This window comes from Betta splendens, chromosome 21 (genome assembly GCF_900634795.4).
Source record: "Betta splendens chromosome 21, fBetSpl5.4, whole genome shotgun sequence".
NCBI classification, from domain to species: domain Eukaryota; kingdom Metazoa; phylum Chordata; class Actinopteri; order Anabantiformes; family Osphronemidae; genus Betta; species Betta splendens.
In genome coordinates, this window is record NC_040899.1 from 13,820,375 (window position 1) to 13,839,027 (window position 18,653).

General features: G+C 44.3%; 1 protein-coding gene across 3 annotated transcripts in view; it reads right to left on the bottom strand.

Annotated features, from left to right (window-relative positions):
* Positions 1 to 18,653, bottom strand: part of hdac4 (histone deacetylase 4) — an 81,816-nt gene that overhangs the window by 11,399 nt on the left and 51,764 nt on the right. For all 3 annotated transcript variants that reach the window (XM_029135702.3, XM_029135704.3, XM_029135703.3), the window contains 15 exons: positions 17,372 to 17,500; positions 17,099 to 17,205; positions 16,891 to 17,010; positions 16,434 to 16,617; positions 16,102 to 16,319; positions 12,846 to 13,118; positions 11,862 to 12,048; positions 11,299 to 11,432; positions 10,696 to 10,798; positions 9,775 to 9,821; positions 7,034 to 7,141; positions 4,810 to 4,865; positions 4,625 to 4,712; positions 4,015 to 4,134; positions 3,837 to 3,934 (listed from right to left, as the gene is read on the bottom strand). In XM_029135702.3, coding sequence (XP_028991535.1) covers positions 3,837 to 3,934; positions 4,015 to 4,134; positions 4,625 to 4,712; positions 4,810 to 4,865; positions 7,034 to 7,141; positions 9,775 to 9,821; positions 10,696 to 10,798; positions 11,299 to 11,432; positions 11,862 to 12,048; positions 12,846 to 13,118; positions 16,102 to 16,319; positions 16,434 to 16,617; positions 16,891 to 17,010; positions 17,099 to 17,205; positions 17,372 to 17,500 — 1,972 coding nt within the window. The remainder of the gene's footprint in view (positions 1 to 3,836; positions 3,935 to 4,014; positions 4,135 to 4,624; positions 4,713 to 4,809; positions 4,866 to 7,033; positions 7,142 to 9,774; positions 9,822 to 10,695; positions 10,799 to 11,298; positions 11,433 to 11,861; positions 12,049 to 12,845; positions 13,119 to 16,101; positions 16,320 to 16,433; positions 16,618 to 16,890; positions 17,011 to 17,098; positions 17,206 to 17,371; positions 17,501 to 18,653) is intronic.

Genomic DNA, 18,653 nt, shown 5'->3' on the forward strand with positions numbered 1-18,653 from the left:
CGTCATAGGTCCCCTGTACTTTGCAGACCTCAGGAACACGATACTGGTTTGCCGGCTGTGGGTGAGCAGCGTGCCCTGAACTCCGGCCACCGGTTTTTCCATCCCTTATTTACCACCAAATTATAACCTTCAACTGTGCACACCACACCCCCCACCACAACACAACACTCATACATACACACAGCTGTCTGAGGGACAAGTAGAAGGTAGTACTGGGAGCTTTCTAGTAGTCCTAGTCAACAAGGATACACAAAGAGCGGGCCTCAACTGTGCGAGGGAGAACTGTGAGAGTTCATATGGCAATATTAGAGGTAATATCACCAGGGAAAATGAAGGTTAAGTGAGTAAAAGAGAATCAAAAAGGTTAGAAAATGAAAAGTGCTAAGAACACCCAAATAGGGAGAACAGTAAAAATGAACGCGGATGAAAGATGACTTATGATATGCCCACATTTCAAACTTGAAAATTCCTAAAAATGTATGAAAGCTGTTTCACAATGTTGCAGCCGTTTTCTGCCTAAAACTAAAAGATACACATTTAAACAAGTTGGCTAAAGTTGGCTATGTAGACACATGATGCACAAGGAGGCTTTAATCACTGAGGAATCCCAACCTTGACCATAGACAGAGATGATTCTGGTCACGATGTTGAAAACTGCTGGTGTCATTAATTCCACAAGCCTCCCACCCCATGGAATAATACCCTGACATTTAAAAGGAATAAAGCCACAGTGATCAATTAACAGACTGGTTTAAGAGGAAGCTAGTGGTTTGGAGAAAGACTAATTGCCTGTGAATCACAGGATATGTATGTGGAGATGAAAACGTTTTTTTTCCTTTTCTTAATTAAGGGAGGAGAGAGTTTACGACTAAGCCATTCATTTTGAGACATCCTGAGTCAAGGATCTTAACCACGCCAGGGTCACTGTTGGCGAGGTCTTGCTGAGAAGAGCTCTTGTGTTGGATGTTACATCAACCTTTGTTTGGCATTGCTTGTTTTACCTAGCAACAGGTCTAGATTGTTCAGATGAGCAATGGGTCGGTCTGTGTTTGAATCAGTCAGAGAGCTGGTGGGAATGTAATGTGGTCATTAAACTTCACTGCTTTAGCACTGCTCTTCATTAAATTGGACAACTTGTGACAAAGAAGCAAATCCAATGCATAATTCTATGCTAACATAATTCTAACATCATAAATTGGTCAATCTTCTTCCAATGAGATTTTCATAACATCAGTGGGATTTGGGATGAGTGAACTTAAAATCTCCTTTCACTTCACATACTGTTGTAGAAGCATAACCTCAACAGACAGATGCTTACATTTCTCTATAAGAAGCTGCACAACCGTTTTTTCTTATTACTGGCAACTTTAATGATTTACTAGGCTTCCCTGTCTCCAACACCCTGTAGCGAGAAAAGGAAATCAGTAAATATCCCAAATTCCACCAATAAAGCATAAAAATGTCAACTTGAAATGATAAAACAGTTTTCCCCAGTGAATATATATACTATATTTTTACTTAGAGAAAGACAATATTGCTCAGATTCACTTATCATATTGTATTTGTTTAAGTGAGTTTGAAGTGATGCACTGCTCTGTAGGCATTTAAAAACCTAATATTGACCATTCTAAAAAATGTGTTTCCCGTTGTATTTTATTTTATTCCAGCTTTACCAGCAACAGTGTAAATATATGTTTTTTTGGTTAGACACTTTTAAGCCTTATGTGACCACATACAGTATAATCTCCAGGACTAACCAAAGGTAATTACCACAGCCATTTAATTTAAAGTTTTTTAAAGTAATAAAAGGCTAATATAATGGCCCATTTCAGAAAAAAAATACAGAGGCCGCCCCTTAGAGGGAGCAGTGCTCATTAAACCAGTCAACAAATGGTTAAACCGTAAAGCTTCAAGGCTTTCCCTCTCCGTTCATAAAAAAGGAGAGGAGAGCGGGAGAAGAGAGAGAATGAGAGCGCAAAAAAAGTCACACACGCACACTTACACTTCAAAGCCCTGTCATCTGGCGCTGCACAGAGCTGGTTTGAATTAACTTTAATTCTCCTCCTCTATCGTCTTTCCAAGTTCATGGCAAAAGACGGAGTAAAAGGAGGAGGTGAGAGAGGGAAAGAAATAGAGAGCGGCCGAGAGAGAGGGAGACAGTGCTTCTGGTTTTCATTAGGGCCAATTTTCTTATCTTTTTTCTCTGTGCTTTCTGGAGGCTCGGGCTTGATCCCCTGCAAATGCAACGTGGCACAGGCCAGCAGAGAAATGCAAAGGTGCACCGTGGATGCAGGAGCTATGAACCGCAAGGCAGGTTTCCTGATGATACCAGGGTTGATACGAATGGAAACATTTTAAAACCACTTGCCTAATGCAAAGAAATCACATTTCATAACCTACAAATGCAGAAACAAAGGGCACAGAGAGTACAAGCTTCTTAATAGAAACTTTAACTCCTCCACATACACATACAATTCACAGGAAATCAATGTTAACAGAGTGCACTGGTTTAACTGAATCTACTACTAATCAAGATCAATTCAAGTTCACAAAGAAATGGAACATCTCCAACCAAACCGGTATAGACACTTAAGGTTTACACAACCAGTTTTACAAGTCAAGTTCAGTCCATGTGTCTATTTGGGTAAAACACAGCTGATAGTGGAAAAACATGTATGAGGAGGACATATTAGTTCCTCTGGGCTTCATGTTTTTGGGCATTTAGGGGGTAAGGGATTGCGCTGAGATTTTTGTCAGAAGCTAATCTGCAACGCCACTGAAGGTCCTTCCTACAGTACATGGGGCCATGAAACTCCACAATTCCTCCCGCCTCTGTAAGGATCATCACTGTAGTAAATCAGTTGTCGTTCCACCTTAACTATTTTTATACAAAAAACTGGCCTGTTTAGACAATATTTCTTTATATACTGTTACAGTATAGTGTGGTCTTGTTATTCTGAGCTCATTTAATAAGATTGATAGTTAATTATAATTAGCAACATTATTGGTAGTTGCATGATAGGAACTACCTTTCATTGATCTACAGTAGCAAACTTCCTTTAACAAGTGTTATTCATTTTTAAAGGAGTAAAAGAAGAGTTGATTAGTACACATTTACCTGTACTTTATGGGTTTTATGGTCAATATTCTGCTTTTGTATGAATATAGGTGAAGTATAGTATAAAATAGAAAGGCATTCTGTGACGCATAACGCATCAGTAATGGTCCATAAATAATAGGTGCAGTGTCAAATACATTATGTGGCTGTCATCAGTGCAGATGCACACAGAATGGTAGGAAGAGGAGAATGAAAAGGGGATGAAAGAATACAAAGTGGAAAGAGTGAGAGCATCCAGGAGTCTGTGGCGCATTATTAAGGTGTGTTTCCGGAATATTGCGTGCTGGAAGCAGCGAGAAGACAGTGGCCTGTCAGTTTGATGTTTTTGGCTCAGGTCAGATGGACACCGTCACGAGTCTTCGCTGATCTTCAAAGAAGGCTGGAACCAATTTAGACCTGCTTCTTGCCAGCTGCATGACCCCAAATGTGCAGGAGACATGTACATGTCCGTGATGAGACAGTGCCTCAACACTTTGAGGCCTTTCACATTTTGGTGTTTAAGAATAAGTTTGTGTGTAGCGACGGCTATAAATAGCTCCACACAGTGGACCTAATAGAATTCAGGTCTGGAATGAGAAAGGAACTCCCTTCCCAACAGCTCCTGCCAGAGCAGCTGATGTAGAATAGGTTACAATTTGGATAATGCTAATATGTTCCTCTGAGACTTCACATTCAGGGTGACACTGTCCATAGAGCAGCCAGTAATAACAGTCTTTACCTGAATGCTGCAAGATATTCTGCATCCCCCATGGGAGGTTCCAGGCCACCAGTAAAGGCCATGTTCACGTTGAAGCCGGTACCTGCCCCGCTGCCCACCTGCAATGCATAGACGCACATACGAAAGAGTTCAACAGGTGGTGGGGAAAGCCAAAACACAGACTGGTGGTTGATCGAACCTCATCAGGAGCTCCGCTGCCTGGGAAGAAGTTCCCATCATCATAGCGATGCAGTGACATGTAAAGAATGCTGGGGTCAGTGTAGAAGGCCTGCTGGGTGCCGTTACCGTGATGTACGTCCTGGAAACACACAAAGTGGAACATGTTACTGTACTGTTTAACAGGACCATTCGCTTTACACCTGCATTAGGTACAAAACAGCGAGGACAGAGGAGAAGATCTGATTTTGTAGATGTAGCATATAGTCAAGCCAGAAAGACATAGTCGGCAGAATTCAATAAAACACTCAACTTCAATAGTGTTCGCTTCTGCCAACAACATGACATCAATTTAAATGACCTCATTGTTTATATTCCCAAAATGCTTTATATACTAAAACTAAGAACGTCGCTGCTGGCCAGAGGCAGGCTGGCATGACAATGAGCTGCACTTAGGTTCCCCATGTCACAGACAAAGAGGAAATGAAAAGGCCCTTCATAGGCTTTAGAGAACATCTGTGGCCAGAGAGTGAATGATTGTCAGGCCCCTCAAAAGCAAACGTAACTTTTTTTTCAGAAATGACTGTGATCACAACATCCAAAGTCACCGCAAAGTATTTATGACAGCTCACCCAGTCCACGATGAGGATTTTACCGACGTTGAGCCTCTGTTGCAGGAGCTTGGCTGCTATGGCAACTGAGTTGAAGTAACAGAACCCCCTGAAAATAATAAAAAGGCAGAAAAACAAAGGAGCTGTTAGCTTCGAGAAGGTCTGGTACAACTGCTATCGCACAGGCCAGTTCTGACCCCACTCACATGGGTGTGCTCTCCTCGGCGTGATGTCCAGGTGGTCGAACTACAGCAAAACCGTTCTGTCAGGGAAAACATTAACATTCAGATTCACACACCACACATTACACAGTCACACTGCCATGGTCTACTGACTGACCTCATGGATGACCTTAACTTTCTCACTATGACCTAATACCTTTTTGTCTGTATGACAGGATACATCTTCTAATGATTATGCTGAAACACCTGAGAGATCTACATGCTGCATCTGAGCAGGTTGTGCTGTTGGTTATGTTTTATATTATCTATCATAATATTATACCCTCTGCAGCTCTGGATGTCTTTAACTCTCTAACCCTCTAACCCCTCAGCTTGTCTGATCGCAAGGCTGGGATCACTGGACCATATTAACTAGCAGTCCTTCCTTTCCTCCCCACAGCCAGCAGACTGTACAACATATCAGTGCAGTGACAAACAAATGTACCTACACAGTGTATTCCATTTCCACTCGTTGTTTGTTGTCTGTTGTTGCTGCTGTCGTTTTTATACTCAGTGGTATTCACTGTTTATATTATCGTTGTCGTGCAATATGAAGATTTTGCTTCATTTTTTACTAAAAATGTTTTTACTTGACTTGATCAAGGTCTTATTTTTTCTTGTATAGTTAATACTGCTGCCGTCCGTTCTATTTACTGTTCTTCCATATTGCTGTACTGTCTGTCTGAATAAAGTCTTATCTTAACACCTAGTTAAATGAATACATACTAGAAACACATTCAGCTCAGTACATGCTGCATGTACAGTAAAGCTGCAAGACAAGAGTCAAACAAGACAAGAGTCAAACAAAACAACAGATATTATAGGCAAAATGTATTAATGAACGCAGCAGCCATGATCAAAGTTATAGTTCTACTACAAATATTTCTAACAAGCAAAAAAACTCCAAACTGTTTGGACACACAAATGCCTACATTAGGTCAGTTAAGGGGAGCTGTGCTAAGGCAGGGACCTGTGGGACTCCCAGCAAGTGCTCAGGGGCTCCCACCACTACGTGGGGACATTAGATAGATGTCCAGGCTGATGTAGAGCGAGGCAAGCCGGACTAATGATGTTGAGTCAGCTGCTGTGGATTAGCGGCCAGTCGGGCGATTATTATAGAGACAACTGCCTCAGCTGGTGTGAGGGACACCCGCTAGAAAAGGACTGCATAATGTGGGACGTGAACAGGCGTATATGAGAGAGATTATATTTATTTATGCGGTGGAAAAATATCAATGGATTAAAAGAGACATAAGGAGGAGAACGAAAAGCACAGATGGAGGGAGAGAGACGTGTGATGGTGTGCACTTGGAGAAGATTTATGGCATTTTGTGGAGTTCAGTGAGTTGCTGCTGCAGGTGGAATTTGGTCATTTGGCTGTGGAGGACTGTCAAAGGACCATCTGTATGTATATAGGCATACAATGTGTGTGTGAGACTGTGTGCATGCACGTTGTTTAAAACATGGGTTAATATGAGGTCAAGGCAAGACCGTGGCAAATATCCTTCCTGGAAGAAGCCAAATAATGAAATTGTTTTACTGCAAGTGTGCAGAATGCATTCAGTTCTCCTTCTGAGGCCTGTGACATTACCAGTGCTCTATAAAAAGACCAGACCCCTATTTCTTCATACAGTATAATAAAATTACGCCCACACGAATGAAAGGCTACCCGAAACCATGTGGGTGTTTAGCCTAGTGTGCTACTGTCTCCCTAAGGAATGTCATTAGTCTGTGGTATGTTGGTGCTAAGCTAACACTCGGCTCGCCGGCTGCTCCGCAGGTGGCTGTGGTGCAATACTAATAAAGCAGGCCTGTTAGTGGGCACCGTTAGCATTTGCAGGGCCTGTGTGCTGGGCCTCCCTGCTGGGTTCAAACAGTAAGCAGCCTTGGCCACAGACACAGGAAGGCTGGCTGGTGGGCTATGACGGGGGCGGGGTGTCTGTCTGTCTGGAGGGTGCTAACGAGACTTGGGGGTAGATGGCTGTGGAAGGATCCCTGACATATCAAGGGTAAGAATGTTGCTCCACTTCTCTATCTGACCTCGTAACTCTAGTATATGGCACAGATTCAGATTCGATTTAAAGCCTGCATGATTCTAGTCTTGGACCTATTTTGTGACGGCGCCATAGGTATTGATCTAAAAAGGTATTCCTTGAAAACACAGACTTATGCATCATCTGACTGGAACCCACAGAGCAGTGGAACCAACCTTTAGCTCGCCTGTTGCCACTTTAAAGACCAGCTCCACCACCGAGCCGACAGCCAGGCGAGCTGCGCTGGACGAATGGACCTCATTCCAAATGGTGTCGCTGTCCACCTGCAAACACACACACACAGTCAGAACCCGTTTAACAGAGGTAGAACATAGAAGGCGATGAAGATTAATGGTAAAGACAAACGGACTGGCAAATACCAGAACAGACTTTGAGTCTTTATTGTACTGTGGTGCACTAACAGGAGCAGCTAGTTAGTATAACTCTTTGTTAATTAACATATTAAGTCACAATTTGAAAAAAACATCTAATAAAAATTTATTCAAAAGGTCAGTGTTTCTGGTTAAATCCACATTAATATGCATTAATATGAAATGGTCATAGAAGTTGGTGATTACTATAAATGTGATGGATTTAGGTCCTGGGTAAAAGTCTGAATATGTGTGAGTGTGTTTATGAATATGTTCGGTCACAGGGCAACCATTCAGTGGTCAAGCCTGATTAATGCTAAGGCACGGCGGACCTTCAGCAGCAGTCATAAGACTATGTCCACACACATACACGCGCACACGCGCACACGCGCACACACACACACACACACACACACACACACACACACACACACACACACACACACACACACACACACACACACACACACACACACACACACACACACACACACACACACACCACGGTATTCTACAGCATGTGATTGATTGGCCGCAGGTCCGTGCACAGGATAATATACACACCCTCCATCAAGCGTGGCAGATACTGCAGGCAGATGGAGCGCACGATAAACACAGAGAGATGAAGTTGGCAGAGGTAGAGAGGAAAAGGAGGTCCTGTGTGTCAGCGTGTGTGAACCGTACGCACGTGTGTGAGGCGGCTGATGTCAGAGCCGTGGCCAGGCCTTCAGATGTAAACCTGGGGCTCCTCTATTTGAATGCGTTAAGTTTAACCTGCCAGTCATCCGCTTTCATCCTTTCATCCACGCTGACTGCCTTTCACTCAGTCACCCCGGCCAAGCTGCACCTTAACTCTGGCCACCCAGTCAGCCCCTCACTTTCCTAACCAGACTGTGTCAAGCAACTCCGCTTGTTTTTGCCTGCCGGCCTGCCTGCGTTCCTCTCGTCTCCAGTGACAGGAGCGAGCGCTGGAGAAGGATTCCATAATAACATCCACGGGGAGAGAAAAAAGGCCTCCACATGTACTTAAGTTGTGCCAACAGAGCCTTTGTCATGAAATGAAACAGTGGAGCATTCACTTAAACTAGAAGAGGAGGGAGTGCAGAAAGTGTGGCTGATTAGCAACTGCTGTTGAGAGAGACAGAAACGGACTGAGTGGAAGACAGCGCGCAGTGGCAGCGTCAGGGACTGAGCCATTGAAGAGCCGAGTGAGTGAGTGAATAGGAAACTGAATTATATATACAACATATATATACATATATATATGTCACGATAATGAGCACAAACAGATGCGGCTCTAATGCAGCATTTGGTGCCTGAGCGGTTTATGATTTCTCATGTTGATGGTAGACTCGCCTCAAGCCAGGAGTGGGACACAAGCCGCTCAGGAACAGAGTGAAAGGAAAACAACGTCTGGCCGTGTGTGTGTGTGTGTGTGTGTGTGTGTGTGTGTGTGTGCGTGCGTGCGTGCGTGTGTCAGAAATAAAAAAGAGCGGGAACATGGTGTGACAGAATGATGGTTCTCCACAGTCTGACAGCCTAATTTCAGCCCCCTTCCTCTGTGTGTGTGTGTGTGTGTGTGTGTGTGTGTGTGTGTGTGTGTGTGTGTGTGTGTGTGTGTGTGTCAACTTGAATGTATGTGCGTGTACGACAGGAAGACAACAATTTAGTCCCATTTGCCATTATAAAGAGCAGAACAGTGCAGTGTGGAGCTCGGGTTCTCCTTGTTCCCACTACAGCAGCAACAATAAGCCCCGTGGGAGCATGGGAGGGGAGATGGAGGGAAAAACAAAGACGGAGACAGTCTGAAGGCACGAAAAGGAGAAACAGGAGCTGTAGAGAGAACAAATACAGGGGCGTGTGCTGTTGCTGGAGTTGCCTTTGGAAAGTCCTCCTCGATATCAAAAAGACAGACACGGACGCACGTACGTACAGGTGCACAACGCGTCCACATGCAGCATCTCCAGGCATTGGAATCATTACCTGAGAGCACAAGCACCCCCAAACACGCCGCTATGCGCACACACACACACACACACACACACACACACACACACACACACACACACACACACACACACACACACACACACACACAGCTTGAAAACATCTGGTTAGAATTACAAACACAGCGGAAAGGCAAGCAACAGCTTTTGTTGCCTTTGGTCCTTGAGGGGCGGTGTTTAAGTGTGTGCGTGTGTGTGTGTGTGTGTGTACGTTTGTTTGGTGGAACAAGAACAAATGTGGCTATTATTAAGGCAGGGGGCAGAAAGAACGTGGTACAGTTATCATGCTACTACTTGATGATGCTGAATCCAGGTTGATTTGTGCGACTGCAGCGTCAGCTGGCACGCTGCCAGCTGGGTATTGATCAGATTAACACAGTGCCGTAAAAATGTGGCGGCCCATTACGACGATTTTCCACTGAATATAGCAGCATGACTAATACTAGTAATTTCCAAGTAATATAAACTGAAACTAAAACAAATACTGGAAATATGTCCATGCAGTCAGAAGAAGGTATTCAGAGGAAAGACACAACTTACCCCCACGCCGCCACATGGCAACCTCACAAACATGGGGTTCACTGTACCTGAGGCACAGAGAAAGAAACAGAGCATTACAAATGTCTACGAGAAGTTTAGAAAGAAGGAATAGGAGGTGAGGAGGGCAAGGAGTGACGTGCAGATCTGCAGGAGCAAGCGGGCGTGGAACCCCTGAAGCTGAGGGTTTGACTTCCTGACCTGCTCTAACAGCATGAGTACACAGGGCCGCGCTGTAATTGGGTGAGGTGAACGGGGTATCTCATTGCAGTCAAAATCAAACCCTCACCCTGCCCAGATGGAGTCAAGCTTCGAGTCCAACTAAGGAGTAATTTCTCAATAATAAGCTAAAAAAGGTTAGCTGGTTTGATCTGACCCACTGGCAAATGACAACGAATCATGTAGACAGTGCCCTTATCTTGTTTGATCCTTTTTTATTTCCGCGGTGTGTAGAGCCTTAGAGAATCACAATAGTCCTGTTAGCAGCAATAATAAAGGGAATTTAAGGCCCTTTAGTTTTGGCACATACACTCCCATGTACTGTACACACACACGTACAGGGTCCTTGATTACTCCTGCACGTTAGGCCACAGAGCCACAGACTGCACTATGTGGCTTTTCATTTAACGGCTTCGACAGTTCCTCACCTTATCATCACACCTCCAAGACTTTATTGGACTGGAGCATTTGTTATGACACAGTTGAGGTGTTAAAGCCTTTAACAGACACTGCAGAATCATGGCTTTCACATGACAGGCTAGTCTCAAATAAGCACACTGCAGAGTTACAGTAATGACACATGCGCGTGTGGTACCTCATGTAATCTAGCTTAGTTTTTCTTGTTGTTTGTGTATTACAGTACTATCAAACGCGACACTTTCATTCATTGAAAATCACATGAACACAAGTCAAAGTGTGCCTTACAGTCCAGTTTCTGGCGCAGGGGGTTGGTTCCGTACATTAGGACGTGGGTTTCAGAGTGAACTGTTTGTAACTCTTCCAATGAAGCCTTCCTGCCACGGATACACTGTACAGAAGAAATGGGAAAGAAGCCACAGGTTAGTCTAACAGCAGACAGACCTGACTTTTCTGTAGCGGTGCAAAAAATCAGAAAGGTCATATGGTCAACATTTAGGAGGAGGAAACAAATTTTGGATCATTTTCAAGCCATGACTTCAATGCTTTCATTTCGACGTATCCACTGTAATAAGCTGAACACTGCCCTCTTCTGGTCAAAGAGAGCAAATACTTGTGAAGGTAAAATTTCAAGATTTCAGTTCATGAAAGTTGAATTCTCTGTAAAGTTGTATGTGTGTTCTTTATGAATAAGTATAAGTATAATAAATAATAGTATTAGTTAATCACAAATTAACTAATACTGTATATTCTAAGGGTATGATCTGTATGTACTTTGTTGAGAGGAGAGAACATAGTATACAAGCCAGTAGAGCTGATAATGCAATATCCTGTATAACTCAGTCGTGTAATGAAACCATATGTCAGAGTTGTACAGTATGTCAGTCCTACCTCACAGTGTGACCTGAGGCCGGTCTCCTGTAGTCGAGACCAGATACTCTGAATGCGGCCAGCGTGCTCTGGATGAATGGTGGTGTTCCCGCATATACATTGGTGCTTCTGCATCAACGAGTCATAAACCAGTCCTGGAATATACACAAACCATGACAAGCATGCACACACACAAACACACACATAAAGATGTTCTTTGTGTTACAAATTTTTGACAAAAAGGAAACAGCTGTGAACAACAATTTCCTATAATTACACTGTAAGACAAGGCCTGTTGCATCAGCCTTCTAAAATAGAGGAGAGACCAGAGAAATGAGTTGATGTGATTCTGTATGGTTGTTAAACCTGTTTATATTGTCAGGGATACTAGTATACAGCCTAGTGCATAATTATATCCACTGTATAATGACTCATCACACTGTATTTCCAGGGAAAAGGTTTCTCTGATGAGCAATCAGTGAGGTCAAAGAGCATTAATAAATTATTGCTTTAATTAACATTGATTGGAGACAAACGGAATGCAGCAATTCACGCTTGGTTGCATCTTATGGTTTTAACCAGACCTGTGGTAAATCGAGGCTTGGCAGGGGGCTCCTGAACCCCCATGGGGAACGAGGCCGAGGCTGGAGACGACTGAGCCCTGGAGAGTGGGCGGTGAGCAGCGAAGCTCACCGACAGCCCAGCTGCTTCCATGGAGGCTTGGTAGTTCCTCAACTGGTGGATCCGCTGCTGCTCTAACAGCAGAGCTTGCTGCTCTCACACACAAACACACATAGTGGAACATAGTGAGGCAGTTGACTGCAATAACTCCCACTTGCCAAAAGGTGGCAGCAAAGACTTACTAAGTTTATGCGCTTACCTACTCAACACTAAGAGTTGAAACTATTAAACTATTTTCTATCTTAAAGTCTGTGATATAAGCACTTTGAAAGTATTTGCAGGTACATAAATTAAACAATTAGGTGCTGTCTCCATTCAAACCCTCTGATAAAGCTATAGAATCTTGTTATTATTGTCTGAGGGGCGTGTCTGCTTACACTATGGGCGCCATGGCGACAGCGAGAGAGAGTGCCTGATTGAATTTGGCTGAGTGGACAGCAGGGATGGGCTAGACAGATGAGGACACAGTGTCCTGTCTGCGCATGGATGTGCATTTGTGTGGCTGCACATAGGCAGACAGAGCACATGTTGTAATAAAAGTAATAAAACAGTGGGTTTGTGTGTATGTGGTGGTGGTGGTGGTGGTGGTGGTGGTGGTGGTGGTGGTGGTGGGGGGGGGGGGGGGTTGTTATACAGGCTATGTAAGGAATTGTGCCTGGGAGCATGTAACATATACATCTGTGCATAAGTGGGGTGTGCAGTGTCTAACTATAATTTATTGCATAGTGCAGTTAAAGGAAGAGGCAGAGTAACATCTGGAAGTTGTTTTTACATTACTGAATTAAAGATTAGTGAATACGTTTCACAGTTCCTACACCATCATTGTCTCTTCCTGTTTTACTACCCTACTTCCTGCACCTGTCCTCTAGCTTCTCCTCCCCCCTTACCTGTCGGAACAGGAACTCCTGCTCAGCCTTTATCTCCCTCTGCTCCCTCTCCTCCTGCTCCTGGAGGTCAGGGGGCTCCTGCTTGATGACCAGCCCCCGCAGCGGTCCCGTCTCCTGCGCAGAGGTAGACAAGGAGGAGGAGGAGGAGGAGGAGGAGGACAGGCCCTGGTGCTCCCTGAGTTCCTCCTCTGTTTCCTCTGGGTGACTCTGGTGCTGCCTGCCTGGCCCTGAGGTGCTGGAGGCTGAGACCTGATCGCTGGGCTTGGACATTATCTAAAGGAGAAAAGGAGAGGATCAGGTGGGAGGTTTTCACCAATGAAAAAAAGATGCCTAAACAGCAAATAAATAGCCACATTCACAGAAAGAAAAAATAAAAAAAAAATGAAAAGGGGCACAAAGAAATTAACATCTGATTTGTTCTTTGGAGCCGTTCATTTGAACAAAACCCATCTAATAAACTGAACTGACTGACTTATTTTAAATAATATAGTTGACTAATGCCTGAGCATGTGTGAGAGAAGACAAGTGAGCACAAAAGACCCGAGGGAGACAGAGAGGAGGCGTTGGACAGGGGTGAATGTTGGAACCGTGTTGTGGCAGCTGTCCCTGTTTGCCAAGGACCTCAACCTTGATGCGCAGGTCATGATTAGAGCGGACCGCTGATTGTGCATGGAGAACACGCAGCAAGAAAAAAAAAAGGACATGCACATACACACACACATACACGCGCGCACACACACACACTTGGCTGGCATATTGCCCAGGGAACAGTCCATTGACGTCAGAGAACAGGCTCTTGCCTCATCGTAGTCCCTTTTCTCCAAACAAACTCATCCACTCCCGCTCTTCCTCTCCCTCCCTCTCTCGCTCGCTTGTTTTTCTCTCTTTCTACCCCTCCTCTTTCACAGAGGAAATAGTTGAACCTTAAAGTGGGACACACTAAATAAGCCTGTTGAATCAGTCGGAAAAAGGTGGCGGAAAGGTGCTTGTATACACAAACACTTGACACCAGTTGACTCAGTTCACACACACACACACACACACACACACACACACACACACACACACACACACACACACACACACACACACACACACACACACACACACACACACACACACACACACACACACACACACACACACTTCAAACAATATTAGGTGACTGAGTATACCACAGTGTTGCCTTAGCTGCCTCGGGTACTTAATGATAGGCAGTGAGCTTATGTTGGAGCCATTTCAAGATTCTTTCATTCCTTACTTCGCTGCCAACACGTCGAAGTATTAAAGCCGTATTTTAAGTTGACAGGAAAGTCCTCTTTCATTGCTGACTTGACTGAAAACATGGAAAAGGAAAGGAAGTAAGGCCACAGATGATTCATGTTCTGCAGAGTAGTGGGTCTTTAATAGGGATCGGGCTAAACATTAACATAACATACCACGGGATCATAGGGCTGTACTTAGCCTGGTTAATACACACTACGGCGGGTACAAGTGTTGCGTCTTGAGTATTGTACAAAGGAAGAGCACAAAATAATGAGTGACATCAGCCAGAGCAGCCAACCTGCATACGCCCAAGATAAAACACCTGTGTCATAAGCTGTTTTGCAGATGCTGATTCTGCCACGAGGGAACAACAACGTATAAAAAGTCCAACTACACAAAAGAGAAATGAGCCCATACTTCAATCTGTGCCAGTGTAACATAACTCACTTAATGGGAATTGTCATCAATTTTATCTTTATCATAACAACAACTCACAAGTAGCAGGGCTACTGCACATTTTAACAGTCTGCTGTGTAAAAAGATAAAGCCACGCTGTCAATCAATGCATTGAAATGAATGCCTCCATTGCCCATAATTGTAGTGGGAATGTGGAAAGAATACACACCCTGGACAGATTGCCAGTCTGTCACACTGCTGTACATCTACAATTCACACTTCACGCTACTGTACTGGCAACATGGGATGAAAACAGAGCGGCTGTAGGAAACTGCAAATCTAGTACATGGCTTCGACAAGTAGGCAATGCACTGAACTGTCATCTTAGCCCCATAATCACAACCTTTAACCTGCATTAACCTTAATAATGGGACGCGAACTAGATGGTACCGCAGAAGGTGAACTACTATTGTTAAACACTACTATCACAGCACATCTTGATAGTAGTGAACCAACCTGTAAGGGACTTGTGATAAACATGAATTATAGATGTATAGATGCTCAGTATTTCTGTACTAACAAAGGCAATAAGTCATTTATATTTGTGTTGTTGTTAAGTGCTCCAGTTGTAGCATTCCTGGTGATGACGGGGGTTTACACACATGCGGTTTTCATTAGACATCTGATTTCTCTGAATTATAACAATAACTGTTTAACAAACAGATTCAATATTTCTCAACATATTTTGCTCATGGGAAGCTGGTCACTCTGTGCTCAGCGAGGACACCCAAAAGCAGGCAAACAAACTTTGGTTCATTTATATAACGTACAGAACATTAGAACTGCACCGTATGATGTACTGTAATTAACATCCAACATTTAATTTTGCTAATCATGTTAAATGATTTATATGTACAAATCTATAATAGAACCATCAATATGTCACACACTATTATCAGCTATGTACATTCTTAACTTAACTATGTACATTTCAACTTTTCAGTAACAAAGCTTTACTTACTGCACGTAACATGAAAGTAGCTTGCTTTTACACTTGAGCTTAACTTAATTAGCGGGACTCACAAGAGCCTGGAGTGTAGCAGCAGAGGGAGTCACACAGAGCTAAACAACACACACACACACACACACACACACACACACACACACACACACACACACACACACACACACACACACACACACACACACACACACACACACACACACACACAGAGTCCCTCTGTACATTGATCTTATAATACTGCAGCTCTCTTCATCGCTTTGTACATGTACTGTACACACTGAAGATGCAGTGACTCACACTTCCTGTCTGACCATATATGGAGGCAGCTTCCTCTGGAGCACAGTTGCCAGGGTGACAAGGAGAAGTAAGGATACACGAAAGCAGACAAGAAGACAGGCTGACTAGAAGACTGATTCCAGGCTGATTCATCCTGATCAGGATTTAATCATGTAAACAAAAACAAAGTTGTGTTGATGAACGCTGCTACACACAGTTACTTACACATCTACACATATGTAAGGGTGGCTGCACCATCACACCTGTTCTACACTCACACGTGTGTACACTTACCTTGTTGATGATGTGTTGCTGCTGCTGTTGTTGAAATAGTTGCTTGTGTTTCTCCAGGAACTGCTGGTGTTGGTGCTGGACTACCAGCTGCTGCAGGGCCTGGGCCTGTCCGCACTGCTGCTGGGGCAGCGGTGCCGACTGGGTTCTCCCTAGGGGACGGTGGCTCCGTGCGAACTTGGAGACAGACGGCGATGGCAGCGGAAGTCCCCCAAGACCAACTGTGGTAAATATACAGTGGTTAATGCATTTTTTCCTATTATTTTGCTATTATGTCTGTAGGTGAGTAGTTTGAACAATGTATTTTTTTACATGTTTCTCACTTAAAGACTAACCTATTGAATTATGGCCCTGCTCCAGCAACACCATGTGTTGGAGAAGGGGGTTGTGACTGGTTGTGCCACCTCCAGCCCCTTCCCTGTCCAACGCTGAAGAGGCCAAGTAGGAAGGCAAGTGAGCAGGCAAGAAAGGAGGGGTCAGAGGAATGCCCCTCTCGCCATCTTGGTGTCCTGACACCACCTGCAATCACAAAGAGACAATTAGACACGAGGAAAGAGGCCAGTAGACACAGACAGAAACCCATGGACCAGAATAGAAGAGTGATATTGAGAAAAAACAACAATGAGATCAAATAAGACATGAAAAAACACGCCAATGTAGCAGGTAATAAAATAACTAGTGACTGAACATGACCATTCCAAATGCAAGTTACAATATGGGGGAATTACTGAAACTACCCACTTTTCTATAACGTGATTCCGTATAATGGTATAGTGCTCATGAGCTACTCACAGGGTTAGCAGGGCCTGTAGCTGGCAGCCCCAGGGTGATGTTTGGCAGCGAGGGGGAGGTGTATAGGGAGAGGTGGCTGACTGAACCTTCTCTTGCAGCCAGCCGGTGAAGCAAAGAGGCCTGAGCCCAAGGACGCGACATTACAATTACATGACACAGTGTTAAACAAAGATCAGCAGATGCACAGCACACAGCGATGCTGCAGTACCTCTCCTGGGCTGCCGGAGATGGTGACCCCATTCTCATTTGGGATGTTACTGGAGCTGTTGTTGGGGGAGCTGGGACCGGAGCCTGGTGCACTGTTGCATGCAGACTCTAAAATACACAGATTAGATGTTTTATGACTTTGTGGCCTGGGGCAAACAGCTTTTTGAACAAAATGCAACGCTCTAAATTTTAATTATTTTTGTATTTAATAATTAGATTAGGCTAAATCAAATCACTGCAGTATTGATCACATTAAAACAGCAGATGAGCTCACCAGCCACGTCTAGGGAACGTTTCTTGGCAGTAATGATGGGGCCATCTTTTCGGCGGAGCAGGGGGCTGCTGCGGCGCTCAGTCACCTTCTGCTTTAGCCTGGAACGAAACTTCAGGTTGGGCTCGGAGGCTGACAAGACACAGAGGGGAACAAGGACAGGATGGAGGACTTATGTAAAAGGCAGACAAGTCTCAGCGTAGAAGCAGATGAAACTCCCAATATTTGGTCTCTGTCTACAAATTTGGCTGGTTTCATTCTATATAACAAATGTGCAGCAGCAAGCAGTGCCAGGGTTAAGTGTTCGACTTCCAACTGGGCCACCCATTCTAAATATAAGGTGTTACAGCCCCATCAGCGTGCTAAAAATGACAGATTCTCCTAACTGTCGCTCTAACACCCGGCCTGGTGATAGACTGCTGGGCCACACAAGCGGGAGCTTGTTCGTGGGCATGTAGCGGAGCTAATGAGCTCATCCCTATAGACCACTCTGTATGTGTTGGCTGACAAACCCACGAGCTGAGGTTAGGCATCATCATGTGACAAAGCGGAAGCAGCCAACTTGGCAGCTTTCTTGACCCCACTGTTAATGATGCTGCCTCCACACTCTGTTAATGAACATTGCTTGTTTCCGGACAATTTCAGTTCTAAAAAAAACGACCAGTGTTCGTTTTCATGTCTAGTTTCTTGGGCATCCTCCTTCAATGAGATGCTCCGGCTTGGCTCCGGAACCGCTGTGAAGCTGTACCAACGACAGAACACGACATGAGCACACAGAACATTGCGGGTCAGATCGGGGGCTTGGCCTTTGGAGCTAACCTTGCTTTGATGTCTCTCTAGCCCAGATACAGGCAGCTTTATTCCCTCCTCCACTGGCTTTCCTCCATTCAATTAGTTGAAGCAGGACAGTTGACCAACAGTTGACCCTAAGCTCATCCAACGACCTTGTATCAACAAGACCGTGCAGCATTCATTAGCTTCAGAAAAGGAGCTGGAGGTTTTTGGTACAGCCAATTGATTGTTATTCTGTAGTCATTTACATTACAAACCCGGCAGCCTTCGTTTCCTGTAGCCTTGAATGCTGATCTATAATGTATAAGTACTTTTTCAAATGCACTTTCAATTTTAAAGGGGGACACGCTGCTGAACTTATCAAACTTAATTATTTGAGCTTCTTCTTCTAAGTGGAGGGCACTCTTCCAAAGTCTCTGTTAAAAGGGATCGGGTGAGTCAGGGTAAAATGTGATGCATTAGCTCAAGTGGAGGAGAAGAAACAACTGAGAGA